Source organism: Geotrypetes seraphini, chromosome 6 (genome assembly GCF_902459505.1).
Source record: "Geotrypetes seraphini chromosome 6, aGeoSer1.1, whole genome shotgun sequence".
Lineage (NCBI taxonomy): Eukaryota > Metazoa > Chordata > Amphibia > Gymnophiona > Dermophiidae > Geotrypetes > Geotrypetes seraphini.
In genome coordinates, this window is record NC_047089.1 from 130,338,004 (window position 1) to 130,363,372 (window position 25,369).

General features: G+C 43.2%; 1 protein-coding gene across 2 annotated transcripts in view; it reads left to right on the forward strand.

Moving 5' to 3' along the window:
- The window catches only part of SLC15A1 (solute carrier family 15 member 1), a 307,479-nt gene that overhangs the window by 46,057 nt on the left and 236,053 nt on the right, over nt 1-25,369 (forward strand). For both annotated transcript variants that reach the window (XM_033947427.1, XM_033947428.1), the window contains exon 2: nt 9,808-9,833. In XM_033947427.1, coding sequence (XP_033803318.1) covers nt 9,808-9,833 — 26 coding nt within the window. The remainder of the gene's footprint in view (nt 1-9,807; nt 9,834-25,369) is intronic.

Here is a 25,369-nt window from a genome sequence, read left to right on the forward strand (position 1 = left end):
TGTCATGACTATTCTGTTCTTAAATTGATTGTGAATGTTCAATTGTAATCCGTTCTGAGCTTTTGAGAAAATGGGATAAAAATCAAAATAAATAAATAAATAAAGTAGTGGAGCCTAAAGCTTTGCATTGCTCTCAGTTTGAATTGATGTTAGGGACTCTGGTGCGTAGGAGGTGTATCTCAGCTCTGTATCACATGTTGCAGGTAGATAAGACCCAGAAGACCTCCTATATGGACTTAAGGATTGGACTTAAGGATTATTTACTCTGAGGAGGAATAGGAACAGATTGCCCTGCGCATTCACCATGTTGCGGTGGCACCACAGTTGGTGGAAAATGCCATTAAGCTCTTGGTGCGTTGGTATATCATGCCAGCATTGCTTTGCAAAATGTATACCTCATGTACCAATAAGTGTTGGAGAGGGTGTGGACAAGTAGGTACATTTTTACATATGTGGTGGGGGTGTCCCAGGATTATTGGTTACTGGGAGCAGGTTTTGGGATATATGGGTCAACTTCTCCAATGTCGGATGGGAATACAAGCTGAAACGGCATTATTGGGGGTGCTTCCGGCGGGGGTGGGGGGGGACGGAAACCCAAGACAAGCTGCCCCATTTGGCTTTCATGGCAGCCAGGTTGGTACTGGCTTTTTATTGGAAGAGCTCTACGGTTCCCACTTTGCTGATGATGCGGGAGAAATTGGGCGGGGTGTGTGAGAAATATAGAATTTCTGCTTTGCTAACTCACCATTGGTGTCAATTTGAGGAAATGTGGGGGAGATTTCTGGAGGTGGAGGGAAAGGATACGCTTGGTCAGTCTGAGTTAACAGTAGGGCAGGGGTTTTGTCCTTTTACTAAGCTGTTTTTGATTTTGGATATGTATAATGGTGCTTCTCTGTCATGGAACTGCATCTCTCAATTGTGGTTGTGGGATATCTTACCTGTTTCTTCTAGGGGAGGGGGATGGAGGGAGAGGGGGAGGATTTGAGGGAAGATCCTTGGGGGTAGGTTTGAGAAATTGGTGAACAATGCTCATGAGTTACTTGTATTGAGTGAGAATGGGGATGCTATTGTTGAAAGGATTGTTTTGTTGAATTTTCTTAGTTTTATTTGAGTCTGTTCTAAATAAAGAATTATAAAAAAAGGAAAAATAATGGAAGTGTTGCTGAAGGAAAGGATAGTGAACTTCCTAGAATCCAATGGGTTACAAGATCCAAGGCAACATGGCTTTTCTAAGGGTAAATTGTTTCATACGAATCTGATTGAATTCTTTGACCGGGCGACCAGGGAATTGGATCGAGGTTGTACACTAGATGTAATTTACTTAGATTTCAGCAAAGCCTTTCACAGTTCTGCATAGGAGACTGCTGAATAAATTTGATGGGCAGAATTTAGGACCCAAAGTGGTGAACTGGATTAGAAACTCTTTGACGACAAAAGCCAGAGGGTAGTGGTTAATGGAATTCGCTCGGAAGAAGGAAAGGTTAGTATTGAAGTGCCACAAGGATCAGTGTTGAGGCCAAATCTGTTCAATATATTTGTGTCACAAATAAACAGATAGAGGAACCAGTTCAAAAAATACTTTCCACTTTCAACGGTGCTCAGAATCCAAGATGGAATGTAAGAACTCAGAGTGGGGGATTAACCCCTACCAGAACTCTTGTGGTATCTATCATTGCACCATGACTGCTGTGAAAAGTTGTTTTGAAACATTGAATAGAATAAGTGATACTTTGTAACTTGCACACTTTCAAATTGCTTATAATGTATGAATGGTTCAAAGGTTAAGTAACTTAGCTGAAGATTGCTGCTAGCGTTAGTTTGGCCAAACTAACGCTAGCAGCAATCTTCAGCTAAGTTACTTAACCTTTGAACCATTCATACATTATAAGCAATTTGAAAGTGTGCAAGTTACAAAGTATCACTTATTCTATTCAATGTTTCAAAACAACTTTTCACAGCAGTCATGGTGCAATGATAGATACCACAAGAGTTCTGGTAGGGGTTAATCCCCCACTCTGAGTTCTTACATTCCATCTTGGATTCTGAGCACCGTTGAAAGTGGAAAGTATTTTTTGAACTGGTTCCTCTATCTGTTTATTTGTGATTCCGTTTTTTGGAACTAGGCTTTTTTGACCTAACCCAGTCGTTTATATTGCAATATATTTGTGTGACATTGCTGAAGGGTTAGAAGGTAAGGTTTGATTTTTAGCAGATGACACCAAGATTTGTAACCGAGTGGACACCCCGGAGGGAGTGGAAAACATGAAAAAGGATCTGCAAAAGTTAGAAGGATGAGCTAATATTTGGCAACTACAATTCAATGCAAAGCACAGAGTGATGCACTTGGACAGTAGAAATCCGAGGGAAACGTATGTGCTAGGAGGTGAAAGGCTGATATTCACAGATGGGGAGAGGGACCTTGGAGTGATAGTGTCTGAACATCTAAGGGTGACGAAACAGTGTGACAAGGCGGTGGCTGTAACCAGAAAGATGCTGGGCTGTATATAGAGAGGTGTAAGCAGCAGAATAAAAGAGATATTGATGTCCCTGTACAGGTTGATGGTGAAGCCCCACCTGGAGTATTTTGTTCAGTTTTGGAGATGGGGCACTAAAACTAGGCATAGGCTGCAACACAGAGTGCCTCACTGCCTCCCTTCTGTCCTTTCCCTCTAGCATACAGTGCAGAACCTCTGCCTATCACTTTTCTGTTCCCTCCCCCTCCTCTCTCTGAGACTTCCATTTGTAGGTGAGGGACCATGTTCTGCGGGTGAGGCGATGTTCTGTGGAACCTCCTGCTCGGGTGTATTTCAGGCACTGATGCAGTGGCTTGGTGGGGGTGGTCTTCCCCAGTTGCCGTTTTGTTGGGGGCACTGGCACCCATCCTCCTCTCTATCCCTCCATTCCTTCCCACTCCTCCCTTCACCGTGCGTGTGTCTTCACCCCCCCCCCCCCGTACCTCTAGCTCTTCGCCGTTGTGAGCGGCAACTTCAATGTGCCAGCACAGGCAGCAAGTTGGTGATGCTGCTCGCGCTGGGGAAGTTAAAGAGGTATAAGGGAAGGGAAAGGGCGGTGCACATACAGCGGGGGGGGGGGGGGGGTGGAGAAGGAGGGGGCAGATAAGAAGGCGAAGGAAGGGCACCACCACTCTGGGCACCTCTTAACCTTACTATGCCACTGCACTGATGAGTCCTATCTCATAATCAGATCCTGGAGGTGCATCTTGACAGACAACAGGTCAACCATGTCACACGCAAAGACTTCAACACACTCTGGAAACTCAGATCCATTAGAAAATACTTTGACTCAGGCGCCTTTCAAACTCCTAGTCCAAACTCTAGTCCTAAGCATCCTAGACTACTGCAACATCATCTATTTAGTAGGCCTATGCAAACAGTTCCCGAGACTAAGCATCATCCAAAATACCACAGTGAGACTCATATATAACATTAAAAAATTTGACCACATCACACCTTTCTATCAAAAACTGCACTGGCTGAAAATTGAGAGCTGAGTGTTTTTCAAATTCAGGTGTCTCTTCTATAAAGCTCTGCATGGTCTATTGCCTAATTACCTCACCAATCAGTTCATATTCGTCAGACCTGGATGATCCATTGGACCTCAGCCATTCTTCACCTTCCCCTCAATCGAGGGATACACCCACAAGAGATTCATCAACAGATTCCTACTCTCCTAATCCACCTCCAAGGATCCTGAATGGAGCCAAATGGTCAGAACATCCACATCCTACATGCACTTCAGAAAGCTCCTTAAAACGCACCACTTCTCCAAAACCAACGACCCACCTTAAATTCCCAGAAAAACTCTGCCGACTCCATTGATCTGACTCCAGACTCTCAGACTATGAACTCCCTTACTTATTTATTAACCTCCCTTCTCGGTTAGGTCCTCTTGATTCCCTCTCTGTGATCCTCCAGTCTCTCAGTTCTCTTCTTCTTTAATGTAACTCGCTGACTCTTCTCAGCCATTTTTATGTAAACCACCTTGAACTGAAAGGCACTCACGGTATATAAATAAAGATTTATGTTATGTTATATTCCCTTTGATGCACACTTCCTTTTCCTGCTGCTGTGTAGTCTGGACTTGGCAGTGCCTGGATATACTTCAGCTGGGAGCTCCCCAGAGTGTTGCTGTATTTATAACACTAACTGAACTTAAAATAACACTAACTGAACTTAAACGTTTACAAATTATCCAGAATGTCGCCATAAAACTCATAACTAAATCTAAAAAATTCGATCATGTTACCCCTCTGCTAAAAAACGCTCATTGGCTTCCTGTCATTCACCGAATATCGTATAAACTTTGTCTACTCACGTTCAAGACATTACTATATAAGACACCTGCTTTCATTTATAAATTGTTAATACCGTACCAACCAACTAGAACATTAAGATCTATTGATCAAAATTTACTTACAGTTCCTTCATTAAAATATATAAACACAAGACGACAATTTATTTTTTCTGTAACAGCCCCACAAACCTGGAAAGCTCTTCCAATTTTTTTACGCAATGAACAAGACCTGGTAAAATTTAAAATACAATTAAAAACATTTTTATTCAATGATGCTTTTAATACTTAACTTAACCATATTCTAATCAATAATTCCAATATTTTTATACAAATTGTTTTAATGTTTCCCCTTTTGTTTTTTCCTATGTATTTCTTTTATTTAACAAATGTATTTCTTAAACCCCTCTTTCCCTATGTATTGTAGTTTATATTATCCATTGTAAGTATTTAAAGTCTGTATTGTATGTATTGTATGTTTTCTTTTAATTATTATTATGTACATCGCTTTGAATTTGATAAAGCGATTAATCAAGAAAATTAATAAACTTTGAAACTTTGAAACTTTGAACTTTTGCTGGGTATAGTCTTTTGCCTGCAGGTGAGGGGTTTGGAGAGGGGTAGATTTTGGAGAGAGGGGAGATAAATGGAGATACTGTATTGTGTGTTAGGGTAAAGCAGGAGGGCATTAGGGAGGCACTCTGTATGTGTGGGGGGGGGGGGGGGTGGAGGAGGGGGCTTTATGGTATGCGCTTGCTCAGGGCACAGTTATGGCTTGCTACAGCCCTGCCTACAACCCACACTCTCCTAAATATCCACAGAGTCATGATCCATACATATACAAAACTCAACCCACCTAACACATAATATAGCCCTCCCTCTGCACACTCATACATCTCACTTACACTTCCATTAATAGCCCCACTTCCAAGATCCCACAAATATGCCTCCATCAAAAACACACCAAACACCTTCTACAATATTGAAAATATTTCCAAAAGACACACCCATACATTATTTTTTTTTTTTTATTAGTAATTCTTAAAAATACTGAGGTCAATATTCTCTGTGCTGCTAAATGCTGATCTCAACATCATTAATATTAGCTTAGATTAATTTAACTTAACTTTAGACAGTTTCAAATTTTACCTACATTCAGCAGCACTATCCCTTTAGATAGCACTGCTGAATATATGCAACTAAGGGCTCCTTTTACTAAGCTGCTTTAGGGCTTTAACGCACGGAATAGCGCGCGCTACAATGCCGCAGGCACTAGGCGCTAATGCCAGCATTGAGCTGGCGTTAGTTCTAGCTGCATAGCGCGGGGTTAGCGCTGCGCTAATCTGCTGCATGCGCTAAAAACGCTAGTGCACCTTAGGTAAAGGAGCCCTAAGTTGAAACCTGACGATCAGCATTTTAGAAAAGGCATACAGGTTCCGCTAGTATTTTAGAACAGGATCTAATACATGGAGAAATTAATATTCATGTGTCAGTTACGTGAAGCCGGAACATCCATTTTAGAAACATGAATGTCTAAAATATAGACGGGCTAAAACTGGCACATACTGTAAGCATTTATGTGGGGGAAACACAAGTGTTTGTTAACCAATTACATAAATGTCTATTGTACCTTGAACTATTGCAGAGTCGCATTCCCTTGAATTCAGTGGGACAGCAACCTCTGGGTGATTTAATGGGCTGATCTCCCCTAATTCCTCTAGTGGAATACTGCACTAACCCCATCTTTTACAAAGCCGCACTAGCATTTTTAATGCCGGCCGCAGCGTTAACAGCTTGGATGCTCATAGGAGTTCTATGAGCGTTGGAGCTGTTTCTGCGGAAGCCAGCGCTAAAAACACTAGCACGGCTTTGTAAAGTAGGGGGTAAATTAGGACATTTCTAAATCCAAAATGTTGTGGGTAGCAGGTATAACTCTCAGCTTCAGTCTTTATTTCTGTAAATATATCCTAATTCCACTCAAAACACACCCAGAGCATGCCCCCTTGCCAAATGCACCTTTTTTAGTTTTAGATGTGTTTATTCCAGCTTTGTAAAATTAGGATGTCGATATTTATGCAGGAAGTTATGATAAAGGTCTATAAATACTGAGTGGAGTAAAATGGATAGATGTGAATTGCTTGTTTACTCTTCCCAAAAATACCAGGTCTAGGGTGCATGCAATGAAGCTATTAAATTTTAAGTTTGAGTGTATTGTACTCAGGGCAGGATTAACCAATAGGCCAAGTAGGCACTTGCCTAGGGCCTGAAATGGTCAGGGGGAGCCCAATGAAGGAGGACATCAACATTGTTTTTTCCAAACGGCGATGGGCCCATCCAGCATCGATTGGTAACGTGGGCCCCACCCCAATCGGCAACGCGGCCCCCCCCCCATTGACGGAAAGTAAGAAAAGCAAGCAACGTGGGTAAGAAAGGCAACAGGAACTGTAATTGTGCAAGCGGTGCTGCTTGCCCAAAGCTTCCCTCTGACGCAGCTTCCTGTTTCTGCCTGGGCACATGGGGTGGGGTGGGGTGGGGTGGGGCAGGAGGGCCCAGTGTACTTGTGTGCCTACGGGCCCTCGACGAATTAATCCTACCCTGATTGTACTTAAAGTATTGAATGGTTTATCACCTAATCATCTGGAGGATCATTTTCTATTTGCCTCCCCGGATCATTTGTTGCATACTATCCCTCCTTTTACTAAACAGCGATAGCAGTTATTAGCGCAGGGAGTCGCGCTGAATGCTCCGCACTGCTCCCGATGCTCAGGAGCAGTGTGAAACATTCAGCATGGCTCCCTGCACTAATAACCGCTATCGCGGGGGGGAGGTATATCTCTCTTTAAATTTCCTATAGTTAAAGGTTGCTTTCATACAAAATTCATAAGTCAAACAGTACATTGGGATTCGGAGTTCAGTCCACTTGTCAAATCGTCTTTGAATTATATGAATTTTGGAAAGCTTTTAAAGACTCATTTGTTTTCTAAATATACATAAATTTTGTGAAATGTTAATGCATTTGAAATTATAATTCACTGTTAATGTTCAGTCTTACTTCATTTTGTACATCACATTGAATTGCAAGGTATTGCAATACAAAAATAATTTTTTTATGTTATGTTAGTAGATTTAAAACAAACCAGAGAAAATATTTCTTCACTGAGTGAGTAATTAAACTCTGGAATTTATTGCCATAGAATGTGGTGAAAGCAGTTAGCTTAGCAAGGTTTAAAAAAGGTTTGGATAATTTCCTAAAAAAAAAAAAAAAGTCCATATGCGGACAGACTTTCCTTCTATCAAGCTCTGCAGTGTGTAGCACCATCCTAGAATCCTAGAATTGAGATGGACTTGGGAAAATTCACTGCTTATTTGTAGGATAAGCAGCATAAAATCTATTTTACTCTTTGGGATCTTGCCAGATATTTGTGACCTGGGTATGTCCCAGTATAGCAACACTTAAGTTCTTGTGTGTCTCTGCACACATAAAAATGAATAGGACTGCTAAAATAATTACCCAAATATTTCAAGTTGTGCCTGTATTTTGTGTGACCCAGCCCACCCATCCATGTTTTACATTGTGGCTGAATAGCACTGCTTAGATGTATAAGTTAAATATACTCTGTTGGGACTATCTTTATTGTTCTCTGTAACAAATAAATGACCTATGAAGGAGTTATAAAATGATTATGCAAGATTATATTCTTTGTCAATCATGAAATAATTATAATGTCATTATTTACAGCTGGTCAACATGGGTTTTTGACTAGAAGATAAGCACATCATAATATTTCAGAGACAAAAGAAATGTTAGGGAATGAAAATGTTCCTTCAAATGTTTCCTAAAAAACAATGGTCAATTGATGGGCTGAAGGAAACATATTTGCAAAATCAGCTGTACCAGTGATTTCAAATATTGCCCCAGTAATGGTCAACCCTGAAGATCTGGTATTAAATTAGAAGGATACACTGCAGAAGAATATACATAGGGGCCCTAGCACATACTTAACACACATTAACAAGGCTTACAGAGGGATGTGAACTGGCATCCAGTGGTAAAATGGCTAATTTATGCATGCGCCCCACTCAGTAAAAAATATTTTTAATTGTTTGGGAAGGGGTATGTATGTTAGGGGTTGGAAAGCGGACATGACAGCATAAATGAGGCATTGCTGCACACTATGGTCCAGATTCTAATAGTTGCACCATTAGGAAGGCGTCAAAGTTAGTTATTTTAATTGATTATTCATGGCATGGTAACATAACATAACAATCGATTTCTATACTACATAACCAATAAGTTCACAAAAATTAAGAAATAAAACAATTAAATACAATATTTCAGTACCCTAAAAATTTAGAAAACAAGTAAGTTTTCAGTTGCTTCCTAAAATGTTGGTAGGACATAGAGCTCAATAAAATATGCTTTAAATCCTTGCCCCAAGAGGCTGCTTGAAAGGAAAAAAAAAGGTGTTGATGACATTTTTTAACTCGCAACCTTTAGCTGATGGAAAAGTAAAACGAGCATAGCAACTTCGGGAATACATTGGCTTGGCAAAAAATAATGAATCTGTTAAATAATTGGGTAACAGGCCAGTTAAGACTATAAGAAATACAGCTGAACTTAAATTTGATACGGGCCTCGACGGGCAGCTAGTACAGTTCACAAAAAAAGGGGAAACATGATCATACTTTTTCAGACCAAAACGTAATCGAACAGCAGCGTTTTGAACGATACATAATCTAGAAAGATTCTTTTGCGTGCCTGCAAAATGTACAATAATCCAGCTGACTTAGCACACACTGTTAAAAAACAATTAAAAACAAATTAAAAGAAAAAGAAGTAGGTAACACAGAGTGCCTACAGTACAAACCATGGCACCAGAATCGCATCTACACAAATGCTTAGCAATGTTGCACATCAAAAGAGGTGTGGGTTATAGGTAGGGTTGATGTTCAGCCCACGAAGCATGATTCTACATTAAAGCTAGGTACCGGAAATGTAGACCTGTAAAACCCTGGCCTACATTTCTGGTGCCTACCTTCAACGTAGGCCGCAATTCTGAAAATGGCACCATAAAGTGTCTGGTTAGTGCCCAACTCAAAATTGGTTAGTTTGGGGGCATTCCCAGGACAGAGTCAGCTCTTGGCCAATTAAGTGCAAATTTTCAGCACTTAACCAGCTATGATAACCGCATAAAAGTCAGTCATATCTTTATATGGTTTGCCATAATCGGTTATGTGCTGAATATTTTCCATAAACTTGAAAAATCAATATTGGAGCCGGGATATGGCCCGTCATTGAATTTGGGGGGATAACACCAGCAGCAAGGTGCTGATGCCACTGGTTACATATCAGACCATGTGTCCTTTTAAAATAGGCAGTTAATGTCAGTTCAGTTCATTAATCAGATTGCAATTCTTTCCTGAAAATTGTTGTTTTTTAAAAAAAATATCTCAGCTAACATGAACTATCATTTGTGTTTGTTTGTTTTTTTACAGGGAAAGAAAAGACGGAACATTTAGCAGTAAGTATTTTGTTTTTTTTTCACTATGGATGCTTAAGGTTCTCTCATTAAAGCCAAAATGATCAATTAAACCAGAGAGCCGTACAGTGGCGACTATTTGGAAGGCTTGGTAACCATGTCTGCATTCTGGCTGATTTATATAGGTTCTTAAAGCCACAGGTGGTGATATTTGAAAGCAGTTATATGTTTACAAGCTGTGCCAATGAACATATCACTTCATTATCTGCTGATTTTCAGAATTCATACAAATGAGTTTAGACCAAATTTCTGACCGAATAGCTCAATCCTATCCATATAAGGAGGGGCTTGGGAGGGCTAAATAATGATAATTTAATGCCGATATTCAGCCTCAAATACTTTATATCTTTAGTTTAAGCTAGCTAAATAGCAGGAGTGAACAGATAATGCTAGCACAGTGACCACACTATGGGGCAGATTCTGTATAGGATGGTGGTCTCAGCAGCTACCTAAGCAGCGGCTGAGAATCGCACCAAGTTATCTAACTGGTGCCCATGTCAACAGGTGCCGGTTAGAGAATCGCATTGCCATCAGTTGATCGCAGCAAGGGAATCCTCCTGCCATGATCAGCTGAGTGGCTGTAGCAGGGACCCCTCTCCCGCAAAGTAAGCTGGGTAGGAGGGATGCTCACTCCTTCCTGCTGCCACCTACCGAATCCCTCCGCAAAGTTCCCCGGCCTACATTTCAGGCATTTATTGTAGCCTTAGGGAGATGCCTAGAGCTGCATAAGCTTGCCCAAGAACACTTCTGGGTGAAACCATGCCCACTACCAGCCTTGGGGGTGAGCTTAAGTATCCCTAGGCATCTCCCTGCACCTGTAACAGGCGCCTAAAGTATTGGTAGCCTGCCTCGGGGATTTTTTGGCTGGTTAGACAGTGGTAGGACACCTCCCAGTGCTTACAATCAGGATGCTGTTTATAGATGGATGTCCCTTCCTCTTCTGCAATCAGAGTTGGAGATCTATTTTTTGGACCCTCTCTAATCCCATCCAAAATTCACCCTCTTGCCATACGTATCTACAGCAGTTTTAGATGTCTATATTCTGGCTTTATAAAATTGGGATTTGTTTTGGACATCTGTGCAATATGAACCTCTAACTGCTGGTTTTCAGATATCCAAATTACGAATAGGGCCTCTAAAATAAGCACCGTAATCTGGGTGCCTGCATTTATGCATGCATAAACGTCTCTAGAATACAAGCACTTACATGCATAAGGGTGCATTTACCTACAAAAGTGCCAGAGGAAAATGTAAGCACTATCTATTCTGTGCTGGCATGCATAACTTACACAAGAAGAGCATGGACAGTGCTCCCAGTTACAGGCGTGACGTAAAGAATACTGTAAGTTGTGTGTATCACTGCTGCATTTAGGTTCCTACAACTATGTCAGTTCTATGGCTTGCATCCAGTGCACCCTGGCAGTAATCTCGTGTGACTACCACTAGGGGGCTTAGGAGCCAACTCTGTGGTTGGTGTGGGTGTTTGAGCACCCCCAATATTGCACAAACTGTTTGGCTATGTTCCAGGAGAGGTCATTTCCATTGGCTTAGCCCCCCCCCCAAACAATTATTTTGAAAAGCTGGCTCCTATGCTAGGGGTAATGCTTCTGTGTAAGGATAAGGTCACCTTGTACTGCATCTTGATAGTTCCCCTCCATAGGCACCTATGTATCTTTATCATATACTAGTGTAAGAGGCAGAAATCACACCTTGAATGCAGGTATAGACATTTACACCTGCTCAAGAGAAGATAGAATTGCATAAAGTTTACAAGCATGTACAAAGATGACTATTTTATGATCAATATGCATAATAAGGTGGGAATGGTAAGCTCATCTTCCTAGTTTACACAAAACAGTTGGAAAAACTGCTGACATTCTCATCATTGCTCAGCTGTGATGCCCTATAGTAATGAAGCAAGGTGTAACATATATCTATCAAATGCTTGATAGTATCAGCCACACATATGAAAAATCTATGATATAAAGTACAAATTTCTGATAGCTCTTTCTTTTATATGATGCTCACTTGAAAATATTGTAGTTCTCTATATGCACAAAGGTAAATAATAATGTCTTAAGCTTGTCTGATCATTTGTCTGTCAAAAATTCTGGATTCAAGCTCATATGCCAACTACAAAAACATAGTCCAGCACTTCTAACCGGGCCTAAAATTACTGATATCAGCTACTTTAGGGGCCCTTTTATTAAGGTGTGTTAACCAATTTAGCACACACTAAAGAATAGTGCACGCTAAATGCTACAGCATATTCTATGGGTGCATTAGTATTTACCATGCGCTAAATCAGTAAGCACACCTTAATATAAGGACCCTTTAGTGAGGATCCCTTAATTACTGTTCAACATCTAAAAATCCGGAATATATTTAATAAAAATATGTACAAATTCCAGCCTCCATCTTAACATGTACATTCGGATGTTCAAATACTTGAAACGTATTAACATAGAACAATAACTTTTCCAGAGAAAGGAAAACCAGAGGGCATAATCTGAGGTTGAGGAGTGGTAGACTCCAGAGTAATGTTAGGAAATTCTTCTTTACGAGAGGGTGGTTGATGCCTGGACTGCGCTCCCAAGGGAGGTGGTCGAAAGGAAAATGGTGACAGAGTTCAAAAAAGTGTGGGATGAACACAGAGGATCTCTAATCAGAAAATAATGGTATATTTTAAGCACTAAGGCCAGTATTAGGCAGACTTACATAGTCGGTGTCATGTTTATGGCCATACAGTTGAGGTTGGGCTGGGATGGTTTATATGAGCTGGAGTGAGCTTCGACGGAGACTCCAGTAGATGCACAATACCGGGCAGAGCTCTGGGTTTCTGGCCCAGAAATATCTAAGAAAAAGAACAATTTAAATTAAATCATTAACCCCGTTAATCCCCTTTTTACTAAGGTGCGCTAACCAATTTAGCGCATGCTAAATGCTAACACGTCCATAGAATATAATGGACGCGCTAGCATTTAGCACACGCTAATATCTAGTGTGCGTTAAATTGGCTAGCGCATCTTAGTAAAAGGACCCCTAAATTATAGAGAATGTGTGTTTGGGCTGACTGAATGGATCATTCAGATCTTTATCTGCCATCATTTACAATGTTATTATTTGCTTTTATTGTTGTGAACCATGCAACTTACAATATACCAGCCAAAATTTCAGAATAGGTATATGCATTACAGAGCTATTTATTAATTACTGTATTTTTAAAGTAAATCCTTATCTTTAATGGGGAAATGTCATTTTTTTAAAAACTAAATCCATAAGTTTTGTGTAAAAATATTTCAGGCAATATTTAAACTCTACAGTCAATGGCTTTTTAAAATACTGGCATTTAAATACAAGTTAAATCTACATACTCAATGCTAGTATCCAATAACAGCTTTTTTCTGTCCATTCTTCCTGCCAAGTGATGTCACTTCCTCAACATAATGAGAGTAAATAGGGTCTCAGAGGGTTGGAGTGTTCAGTTGCTGAGGAACTGGCATCACCTGGCAGAAAAAATGGGAGCAGTGAGGACTGAGATAGAGGGAAGCAGCAGCAGCGGGATCTTCATACAGGAGCAAGTAAGCAGGTTTAGAAGAGCCACACAGCATGAACAGTATATGGAAACTAAACAGGGCCTTGTGAGGTTCCAGGTTTTCAGTTGCTGAAGAAGTAGCATCATCTGGCAAGGTGAATGGCAGTGGGAAAGAGTAAGACAGAGGGCGCTAGTAGTATGACAGGCTACCATGGGATCTATAGACTGGAGAAAGTAAGCAGGGTTGGAAGAGCAACACAATATAGCCTTGTGGGGGCTTCAGGTTTTCAGTTGCTGAGAAAGTGATGTCGCATGGCAGGGAGAATGGCAGCAGGATGAAACAAGACAGAGGGCACCAATGGTAGGAAGGGCAGCCACGGGATTTAAGAATATCTTGGTCAATAGCACTGACTTGATACATGCCAGTTCATAGTGTGTATTAATCTTTCTCTTTTCCTTATTTATTATACCTATCTTCCAGCTCACAATTCTTTTTCTTCCACCCCAAACTTCCATCTCCTAACCCCTTCTATCTCTCTCTCTCATCCCACTCCCAGCCTTCATGTCCTCTATATATGTCTTTTCACCACATCTTCCCCATCATTTCTTCTCCCATGAATGATAGGTCCTCCTAATTTCTATTACTTTATTTTTTTCTCATGGTCCCACCTCTTCTTCTCTGACCTCTACAGCTGTTTCTATACTTTCCACTTTTAAAATTGCAACATCTGCAAGGACAACTCATGAACATGGTAAGAGAGAGACAGCCTCACTGTACCTTATTCCCTAACACCCAATTTCAGTCTATTATTTCATTTGCCTTGACTTAATGGAGACCTCTGGAGCATGGGTTCAAGCACAGCCGGATTAAGGCATAGGCAAGCTAGGCATCTGCCTTGGGCCAAAAGGTTTTTTATTTTATTTATTTATTTTTTTTGGGGGGGGGGCTGTCAGCTGTGCTGAGAACTCAGGCGCCTTGCACTGACAACTGTCTGAATTATTTTAAGATTCTACAAATTTATACTACCAGGCTCAAAAGTTAGAATGCTGGCTAAAGTGTCTAGATATTTTTCACAGTTTAGTCCTCTCCAGTTCTCCAATCTTTCCCCCCTTCCAGCGTAGAGACTGTGATAGAATCAAGCCAATGGGGAAGCTCTAGTCATAGGACAGAAGGGCTGATCCCTGCATGGGGTTTTGGAGCGAATTGTTGAACCAGTGAATATGTAGAGGAACAGGATTGTTGAAAGGGAATAGAAATTTAAAAAGAATGGGGGAAAGTGTGAAAGGTCTGTTGCATGCTGAGGAAAAGAACTGGCAGCAAATGCAAGAGCTTTGCTTGATGGTGTGGCAATAAGACACTGCCTGAGAGAGTACATGCACTTATTTATGTTTGTGTGTCATATAAATAGAGCTTCCCTTTGAAAATCCACTGCTACAAATGTACCTGTACTAGTAGCATAGCCAGACAGCCAATTTTGGGTGGGCCTGAGCCCAAATATTGGTGTGCACAATATTTTCTCTGTCCCTGCCCTCACTCTTTACCCCTCTCAACAGTGGCGTACCTAGGGTATGTGGCACCCGGGGCCCATCATTTTTTGACACCCCCCCCCCCATGTAAAAAAATATTTTTTTGTAATGACCATGAAACGGAATAAATGGTCAGAATAGAAACAGGCAGTGAAAATTTTCTTATATTCCAAACATAACATAACATAAATTATGTCTGAATTGTCATGACATCAGAAGTACATATGGAGTAGTTGCAGGTGATGCTTGGGACAGTTCTGATTGTGTTAGTTTGGTTTTATGTGTTTTTTGAATAGAAGGGTTTTTATTTCTTTTTGAAGGTTTTGCAGTCTGTGGTCGATGTCAATTGGTTGTAGAGTTGGGGGTCGAGTGTTGCAGCTCGAATGGCTAGGAGGTTGTCGAACAGTTTTTTTCTTTTGACGTTTTTGGTTGGAGGGTGTGTGAATGGTGCGTGAGTTCTCCTATGTCTGGTTGAGGTGGATTGAATTATTTAGCTGAAGAAATTAGTTACCCCCTCATCCCACACACATTAATTCTCTTCCATTTTTGTTCCCATTATAAAAAACACTGATAAGTTCCCAGAAAAAAAATACATTAAAATAAGAAGTGAAAACAAAGGCCCCTACAGATGAGAACATAACATAAGAATAGCCTAACTGGGTCAGACCAATGGTCCATCACGCCCAGTAGCCCATTCTCATGGTAGCCAATCCAGGACACTAATACCTGGTCAAAACCCAAAGAGTAGCAACATTCCATGCTACCGATCCAGGGCAAGCAGACACTTCCCCCATGTCTTAATAACAGATTATGGACTTTTCCTCCAGGAATTTGTCCAAATCTTTCTTAAAACCAGCTACACTATCTGCTTTTACCATAACTTCTGGCCACTTCATTTTTAAGTTTAGATCTTTCCTTTCAAACAGAGATCTTGCTAGATGTCAAATACAGCACAAGGTAACTTCACATGGACTTAGCTGTGCAGGAAATGTGAATCTCCTCATACACCCACCATATAGTGCAAAAATGTGCAAAGGTCTGTTTTTTTCTTTCGATCACTACATAGCCTAATGCCACACAAGCAGCGCTGTTACAAACATATTCTGTAGGTCAATGCTAAGGATAACAAAGTTTCCTTCCTTGGACCAGAAGGAGATACTGATAAACCACTGGAAGAGATCCCAACACAACACCCAAAGACCCACTCAGTGTGTGAACCAGTTGAGTGGAGTGGACTAACTGGGGGGTGGAAATGGGCCCAGAGTTTGCTCAGCAGAATTTCCCAGACCACCTCTTCCTCTCAACACATTGACACGCTGCCACCACCACCACTAGGAACACCTCACTGGGTAGGCCAGCTATGCTATAAACTTTATAAAACACATTATTATATTTTCTTATAAAGCACATATTTTAACTGAACTCTCTGACATCCTTAGCCTTTCCATTCACAAAAATAGAAGGAAGAAAAGTTCCCATTTCCTGCTGTCTCATGTCCCCGGCCTATACAATATTTTTTTTCTGCAGACCCTTCAAAAGTCTGACCAAATCCTCGTTTCACTTGCATTATAAAGTACTGAGGATGCCATCTCTCCCCAATCCCAGGTCCTAAAGTCTAAGACAGTAGCGCAAACTAATGCTGCCAGATTCAGGAAAAAAAATTTGATTCGATTCAGCCTATTGAATTGGTTTTTCAATTCGATTTTCCTGCCCAGTTGGGTGATTTTTTTCAAAACTCCTGGTGGGTTTTATAGCTTTTTCACCCCCTTTGGCTTCTCCTAATCACACTGGCGCTGTGGTGTAAATAAAATAAAGAAACAAAAAGGACTTTTCCTCTCTCTGTTAAATCCTAGCTCACGTTTGCAGTCCAACACCAGCTCTGGCAGGATACACATTTCAAATCTGACATATTATAATCACAAAACAGAAAATAAAATTAATTTTTCTACCTTTTGTTGTCTGGTTATATTTCAAATCTTGTTGGTCCAAGGCTCTGGTTTTCTTCTGATAACTTGGGGTCTCCTTCTTTCTTCTTTCTGCATGCTAACCATCCATCTGCCAACTCTGTCCTCCCTTTCCATTTCCCTTCCCTCCCCAGGAAGTCTGGTATCTTTCCTTTTTTTCATCTCCCTCCACAGATCCACCTTTTCTTAACTACCCTTTCATCCGGCATCCCTCCCTCCTTCCCCACCACCCGAGTCCACCATCTCTCCCTTTCTTTTCCCAATTACCCTCCTATCCAGTATCTCTATCCCTCCTCTACACCATCCCTTGTGTCCAATTTCTCTCCCTTTCTGTTCCTTCCCTCCCTAAATCCCATGGTCCATCATCTCTCTCCCTCTCCTCTATTTTCAGACCCATTATTTCTTCCTCCCCCCCAAAGTTTGGCATATGCACGTCTCTTTGAAGACCCCCTTCCCTCCGTGTACTTCTAAACCAGGGTCCCCCCCAAAGGCCTGCCCCCCCTTAAAGGTCTGCCTGTCCCCCCCTTGAAGGCCTGCACCCCCCTTGAAGGCCTGTCCCACCTCCTTGAAGGCCTGTCCCCCCCCCTTGTAGGCCTGTCCCCCCCTTGAAGGCCTGCCTGCCTGTCCCCCCTTGAAGGCCTGTCCCCCCCTGAAGGTCTGCACCCCCCCGAAGGCCTGTCCTCCCCCCCTTGTAGGCCTGTCCCCCCCTTGAAGGCCTGCCTGCCTGTCCCCCCCTTGAAGGCCTGTCCTCCCCTTTGAAGGTCTGCACCCCCCTGAAGGCCTGTCCTCCCCCCCTTGTAGGCCTGTCCCCCCTTGTAGGCCTGCCTTCCTGTCCCCCCCCCTTGAAGGCCTGTCCCCCCCCCTTGAAGGTCTGCACCCCCCCGAAGGCCTGCACCCCCCTGAAGGCCTGTCCCCCCTTGAAGGCCGGCACCACCTTGAAGGTCTGCACCCCCCCGAAGGCCTGAACCCCCCTTGAAGGCCTGTCCCACCCCTTGTAGGCCTGTCCCCCCCTTGAAGGCCTGTCCCCCCCTTGAAGGCCTGTCCCACCCTTGAAGGCCTGCACCCCCCCGAAGGCCTGCACCCCCCCAAGGCCTGTTCCCCCCTTGAAGGCCTGTCCCACCCCCTTGTAGGCTTGTCCCACCCCCTTGTAGACCTGTCCCCCCCTTGAAGGCCTGTCCCTCCCCCTTGACGGTCTGCACACCCCCCCAAAGGCCTGTCCCCCCCCTTGAAGGCCTGCCTGTCCCCCACTTTGAAGGCCTGTCCCCCCTTGAAGGCCTTCCTGCCTGTCTGTCACCCCCCTCCTCCTTGAAAGCCTGCCTGCCCGCCCGCCCCACCCCGAAGGACCGCTCACCCCTGGCCTCCCCGCACCACTATGAAGCAGCACTACCTATGCTCCCGGCCTTGCCGTTCAGTCCCCCCCCCCCCGAAGGACCGCTCGCCCCACTGACCTTCCTGCACCACCTATGAAGCAGCCGCAGCAGGATCCCGACGTCAGCGATCTCTGCGCTGCTTAGGCGCTGCTTCCTGCGCCGCGTTCCCGCCCCTCCTCTGACGTCAGAGGAGGGGCGGGACCGCGGCGCAGGAAGCAGCGCCCAAGCAGCTCAGGTATCGCTGAAGTCGCCCCCCCTTAGTACGCCACTGCCTCTCAAGGCACATCACATCTCAAAACTGTAAATAACTTTAGTTAATGAGGATCCCTGAGCTCTGTCTGCTGAAAACTTCCTCTGAAGGTGGACAGAACTCCCATTTTTTTACTGAGTTTGGCAGGCAGCAGCAATGTTCTTGCATCACTGATGTTGGCATCCAACACATGCATTGTTGTCAGTGATTCTAGGATGGTGATACACACTGCAGAGCTTGGTAGAAGGAAATTCTGTCTGCCTTTGGACGACTTGATGGGCTATGGCCCTTTTCTGCCGTCAATTTCTATGTTTCTATGAGGTTGATAGCTGGTAATACTTGGAGATGCCTGCCAGCTAGAGTCAGGACTGGTGCTAGACCAGGTCAGAAAATAAAGGAAGGGGCCCTCCTCCCATTACTATCATACTTATAGACCTTCACCAAATACAGAACAAGGGAATCCCAAACATTGAACAGGGAACCCCAAGAAATTAAACTTGATATGTACTACAACACTAGAGAAATAAAAACAGAAATGTATTTCCTTTACTATTGAACACAATACAAAGATATCTGCTATACACCTTTCCCAAAGCTAATGTATTTGATTTGATACATTCAAAATAAAATGCTTTTTTCCTACCTTTGTTACCTGGACATTTTATTTTTTCCATCATGTTGGTTCCATTTTCCCTTTTCTGCTAATTCTTCTTCAAGTGGCTGCTGTCCATTTGTCTTTTCTCCTCTCATACTGTTCCCTCACTACACCTACCTTTGACATATTGTTCTTTTCTTTTTAGCTGTTTCCTCTTTTTTTTCTTTACTGCCCCTCTGATCACTCAAATTTCATCCTCTTTCTCATTCTCCTATATACTTTTCAGCTACTTATCAAATTCCATCTCCTGCTCTTGCCCACTAACTCTCCCATTCCCCATCTCACTCCTTCCTCAAGCTTTCCATTCCCTTTCATCTTTAATCAATTCCCAATCACCACATTTCTTCCCCCTGTAATCACATATTTTCTCATTCATTTCTTTGTCACCTCCCCTGGCCCACCCATATAGTTACACTGTTTCCTGTGTCTTCCTCTCTTTACTCTTCTAGCCCAGTACCAGTTCCTTCTTTCTCCATTCTCCACCCTTCTATCCTGACATCTCCCTATCCCTCCACTCCTCCCGTGTCATCTTCCTGTCTCTTCCCTCCTGCCTTCTCCCCCACAGTCCAGCAATTCTCCCTCTCTTCCCCTATACTCCATGTCCAGAAATTATCCCTCTCTTCCCATACACCCCATGCAGCATCTTTCCTCCGTCCCACCCCAGCCCAGGTCCATCAATTCTCCCTTTCTCCCTCCCATGTGACGCCACCCCACCCTACCCCATGTCTAGCAATTCTTCTTCTCTCCTCATCCCATGTCCAGCAATTAATCCTACCTCTTCCCCTACACCCCATGCAACATCTCTCCTCCCTCCTACCCATCCTGTCCCCAGCAATTTTCACTCTCTGTTCCCCACACCCTGTGCAACATCTCTTCTCCCTATCACCCAATCCTATGTCCAGAAATCCTTCCTCTCTTCCCCTATACCCCATGCCCAGCAATTAATCCTCTGTCTTACCTCCCTAACATGCAGCACCTATTTTCTTCCGTCTCATGCATTCTCTGTCAATTGCATTCTCTGTCTCCTTTACTTCACAAATTTGGATTAGCGGCAGCAGCAATTCCACTACACTGCACACAGCTAACCCAGCAGCCTCTTCTCTGCCACGTACTGCCCAGACAAAAACAGGAAGTTGCATCAGTTTGGGGGGGGGAAGGTAGTACCCAGAGTAGAGACTTCTGGGTTAGCCACATACAGCAAGGGGGAGTCACTGCCGCTAATCCTTTACTAGATAAATTTGTGAAGAGAGGGAAATACAGGACTGAATCCAGCTTGTACCCCACATAGCACTGACAAGGGTGCAGAGCTGCTGGGTGGACCTGAGCCCAAATTGGGTGGGCCCAGGCTCACTCAGACTCATCTGTAGCTAAACCCCTGACCTACCTGTGGTTACACCCCTGACATATACATATACTAGGAGTCTCATTTTTAAAACACTTAGGCACACAAAGTATCATAGAAACTTATGGTGCTTTGTGTGTCTAAGTGGTTTGAAAATGTGCCCCTAAATGAAAGGAAGTTATCAGCCTACAGAATTTACCCAGTTAGCTATTAAGTTTCCTAGACAAATTCCTTTGAATAGTGTCTTAATACTGCCTTCTTTCTGTCTATATCCTTTCATAAAAACCAAACAAAATTAATATTTTTATTTTACTGCTTCCAATTGTGAAGCTTTTCTCACACCTAAAACTTTGTAAATATATACTTCAATTACATTGGCCCATGGCATCTCTAGTTCATACTTTAAATATACACAGGCAGGCCCCGGGTTAAGAATGAGTTACATTTTTAAAGCTGTTCTTAAGTTGGATTTGTATGTAACTCAGAACTTGTAGATTTTAAAATTCTTGGTACTTATCTCTGCTCCCAGCTATCAAAAGGGTCAACTGTCCCTAGTAGTGTTCCCTCTAAGGCAGTGTTCTTCAACCTTTTTACACCTATGGACCGGCGGAAATAAAATAATTATTTTGTGGATCGGCATCTGAAAAGCACTGGGCTAAGTCGTGGGCCAGACCCCGCCCATCTCTGCCTAATCTCTGACCCTGACCCCGGCCCCATAATAGTATTAATTGTAACACTATTTTTTCCATTCATTTTTCATATATACACACACAATATAATCTTATATTAACAACACATAATGGTTAACCACAAAATTAAACTACACAAAGCACACTGTATGCTTCTCAACATTCATTCCAACCTATGCAAATACAGGATCACAAACTAAAAGTACTAATATATACAAGCAAATCCTAAGATGCAAGACTCTGCATGCAGTCCAACCCCAGAGGAAAAGAAGCAAATGCATTTCTTCCAGAACAGTGCAAAATATAGACAGCAGATGAAAATTCTCAAAATTGACACAATTCAATCACTAAATTGAAAATAAAATCATTCCCCCTACCTTTGTTGTCTCCCTCCTTGCATGTTTGGGTTTTGTTTTGTTTTTCTAGATTTCTCTTTCTCTAATTAAAGACAAATAGTACATGACCAGCTATACTTCTACCTTCCCTATAACCGTTTACACTGGGAAAGGGAGGCAATTTTAACAAAAACTCTATCAGACACATTGAATCAGACAATTTTGCCTAACTCAGTTAATGCTTCCTTTTGTGGATGAACATTATGTAACAATGTGATTAAAACTTAAATTAATGATTGTGATCTATGATTTATCCACCATGTAAAAAAATCAGCAGGTTAGAAAATAGGGCAGTGGAAAGCTAGCCTAGGATACTATTTAAGCAGTGAGGCCTCAAAGAACAGGGTTGTTTTTTTTCATTATACATATGCTGTGTATACTTAAGGTGACCATATGTCCCATTTTGAACGGGACAGTCCCTTTTTCAGATCCCCTGTCCCATTGTCCTCACTCACAACTTCAGGACACCAAAATGTCCCGTTTTCAGAGAGGGCGTCCCAAAGCTGTGAGTGGGGACAAAGGGACAGGGGATCGCAGCCTGGATTCGGCAGCGGCAGCATCATCACTCGGGCCCCGCTGACCCTCCTATCTCTTCCTCCCATGTGAACTCTGCTGACCCTCCCAGCGAGATGACCAAGCAGCAAACCTCCCTCCAGTAGTGTTGGCAGCTGCAGCATGCTAAACAGGCTGCTTTGCAGCTTTCTCATGCACGTAAGTCCCTCTGCCGCATCACTGATGATGTCATCAGTGACACTTCACTGGCAGGAGAAAGCTGCGAAGCAGCCTGTTTAGCGTGTTGCGGCTGCCAACGCTATTGGAGGCAGGTTTGCTGCTTGGTCCTCTCGCTGGGAGGGTTGGCAGGGCTCGCATGGGAGGGAGAGATAGGAGGGTCAGCGGGAGTTCAGCTGGGAGGGGGGAGAAGCGGTCTGCCTCAGGTGCTCCAAGGCCTGGTGCCATTACCTTCTTCGGGCAGCAGCAGCGTTTACAATTCGCTGCTGTTGCCGGCTTCAGGCCTTCCTCTCTGCCGGGTCCTGCCTACTTCCTGTTTTCGTGAAGACAGGACCCGACAGAGAGGAAGGCCTGAAGCCGGCAAAAGCAGTGAATTGTGAATGCTGCTGCTGCCCGATGAAGTTTAGGACACCAGGCCTTAGGTGACAGAAGGAGGAAAGGGAGCAGATGGGGAGAGAATTGGGGAGAGTGTTGCTGTACCCAACTGGAGGGAGAAGAAAGATGAGGAAGGGAATGAAAGTAGATGCCAGGGCTTAGAGAGTAGAAGAGATGCCAGGGCATGGAGGGAAGGAGGAAGGTATGCCAGACCAAGGGAAAAGGAAGGGGGAAAGGAAGGAGGAGATGTCAGAGCATGGAGGGGGAGGGAGAGATGGAAGAAAAGGAAAGGAGAGAGATGCCAGGGAATCAGGGAAGGGATGATTCCAGACCGTGGGGTGGGAAGGAAAGAAAGGAGAAGAGAGAGATGCAGAGCATAGGGGAGGGGGTGGTGACAGAGAGAAAAATGGAGAGGTGACAGAGCTGAAATCAATCATGTACAAAGGAGAGAAGGGGCACAGGATAGATAGTTTATGGAAGGAGTATAGAAAGAGGGAACATGCCATATGGAAGAGAGAGAGAGAGAGAGAGGGCAGACACTGGATGGAAAGAATAGAGAGGGCAGTGAATGGAAGGGGCGAGACAGAGAGTGAACAGTAGATGGAAGGGGTAGAGAGAGGGAAACAGACACTGAATGGAAGTGTGGGGGACAGGGGGAGCAGACGCTGGAAGGAAGTGGGGAGGAGAAAGAAAAAAGGGCACATGCAGGATTGAGGGAAGAGGATAGAGTTAGTTACAGGAAGGGGTGAGGGAAAGAGGTGGCAAGCTATAGGTAGACACAGTGAAAGAGGGAAATTGAGGACTGAATAGTAAAAAAGAATTTAGACAGAGGCAGAAAATAAATTGAGAAGGAAGACCAGGGAAGGAGGAAGGGAGGAAGGGAGCAGAGAGAGAGAGAGATGCCAGAGCAGGGGGGAAGGAGAGGAGACAGATACCAGACCTGGGAGGAGGAAAAGAGGAAGGAGACAGATACTAGATCTGAGGGGAAAAAAGGAGGAGAGAAATATGCTAAAATCTGCTGGAAGGGAAGGAGTGAGGAAGGAAAGAAGGAGAGAAAGAGGCAGAGAAAGGGGAGGGGGTTGTAAGCACATTAGAAAGACTACAGAGAAAAAGGCTTGGATGAAAGGGGAAAGACAGGAGGCAGATGCAGGACTATGGGAGGTTCAGTCAGAGGGGGAGAGAGAGGGAGACCTGAAACAAAGGTAGAAAGGAGAATTACACTGGATCTGGGGAGGGTAACAGAGGGAAAAGAGAGAGAGAGACCTGGACCCAAAGGGGATGGGGCTGGATTGTGAAAGAAATGTTGGATGGAAAAGAAAGAAAGATTGGATGCACAGTCAGAACCATGAAATCACCAGACAACAAAGGTAGGAAAAATGATTTTATTATCAATTTAGTGATCAAAATGTGTCTGTTTTGAGAATTTATATCTGCTGTCTATATTTTGCACTATATTTGTCTATTTTTCTATAGTTACTGAGGTGACATTGCATATTTTAAAGTAATCTGCCTTGACATCTTTGAAAAAACCCTGAAACTCGTAAATGATAATTAACATTTTCTCTGCGTACAGTGTGCTTTGTGATTTTTTTTTTATATTTACCATTATGAATTAATAAGATATTGTGTGTACATGAAAATGAATGGAAGAAATTGGGGTGGGGCTAGGGCGGGATTGGGGGGGGCGGGACTGAATATTAATAGATATCCCGTTTTGATGAAAAAAATAAATGGTCACATTATGTATGCCCTATGCTGTGCCTTACCTTCTGGCCTGCTCCCGCCTGGCCATTTTGTACCGCCCCTGGTGTTATCTTCGGGCCCGCTCCCCTCTTCCTTACTGCCGCAGTGCACAAAGCCACGGGCAGTGGCTCCTCGCGCCTCACCTGGAAGCCTTTCCTCTGATGTTGTGAGAAGGCTTCTGACAGTAAGGCTGCGGCAGTACTGAAGAGGGGAACTGGCCCGAAGATAACACCGCATCGATTGCACTGCAGACCGACAGTTAAAGAACACTGTCTTGGGCCCGATGCATGTGCCGGCCCTGTGGACCGGCAGGAAATTTCTGCGGACCAGCGCCGGTCCATGGATCGGTGGTTGAAGAACACTGCTCTAAGGTACAGCATGCACAACCACACACTGTTAATGTGGCCATGCATCATTCCTGAATCTGCTACAGGAGAAGTGTAGGACTCTATTCCCCTGGAAATACTGCTCAGTGAAATCAAATGAAGCCACAACCAAGCTCTTAAGTATGGGTCATACTTAAGTCAGGTTGGTATCTATTACTTGGGGACTGCCTGTAAATTTAAAAGACATCATCAACAATTTTTCTCATATCAGGCAGCATTATGGGGTAAATATCTGAAGCAATTACTCATGCTTGCTAATACTTATGGGGAATTTAGGGGACACCTAAAAACATATCTGTTCCTAAAGTACTTAGGTAGCTGATTTGCACAATCTTTCCCAAAATAACTGATCTCTAGACTTTGACTTTGTTAGTTCTACTGAATCTGTAACATTTTTAATTAATGTAAACCGCATAGAACTTCACGGTCCTGCGGGTATATAAACTGTTATTATTATTATTAATTACATTGGCCCTCGGCATCTCTAGTTTGTACTAGGGGCACTGGAGGGTAAAAATGACTTGCACAACTTCTTTGGTTCTTAACTCACTGCTTTAG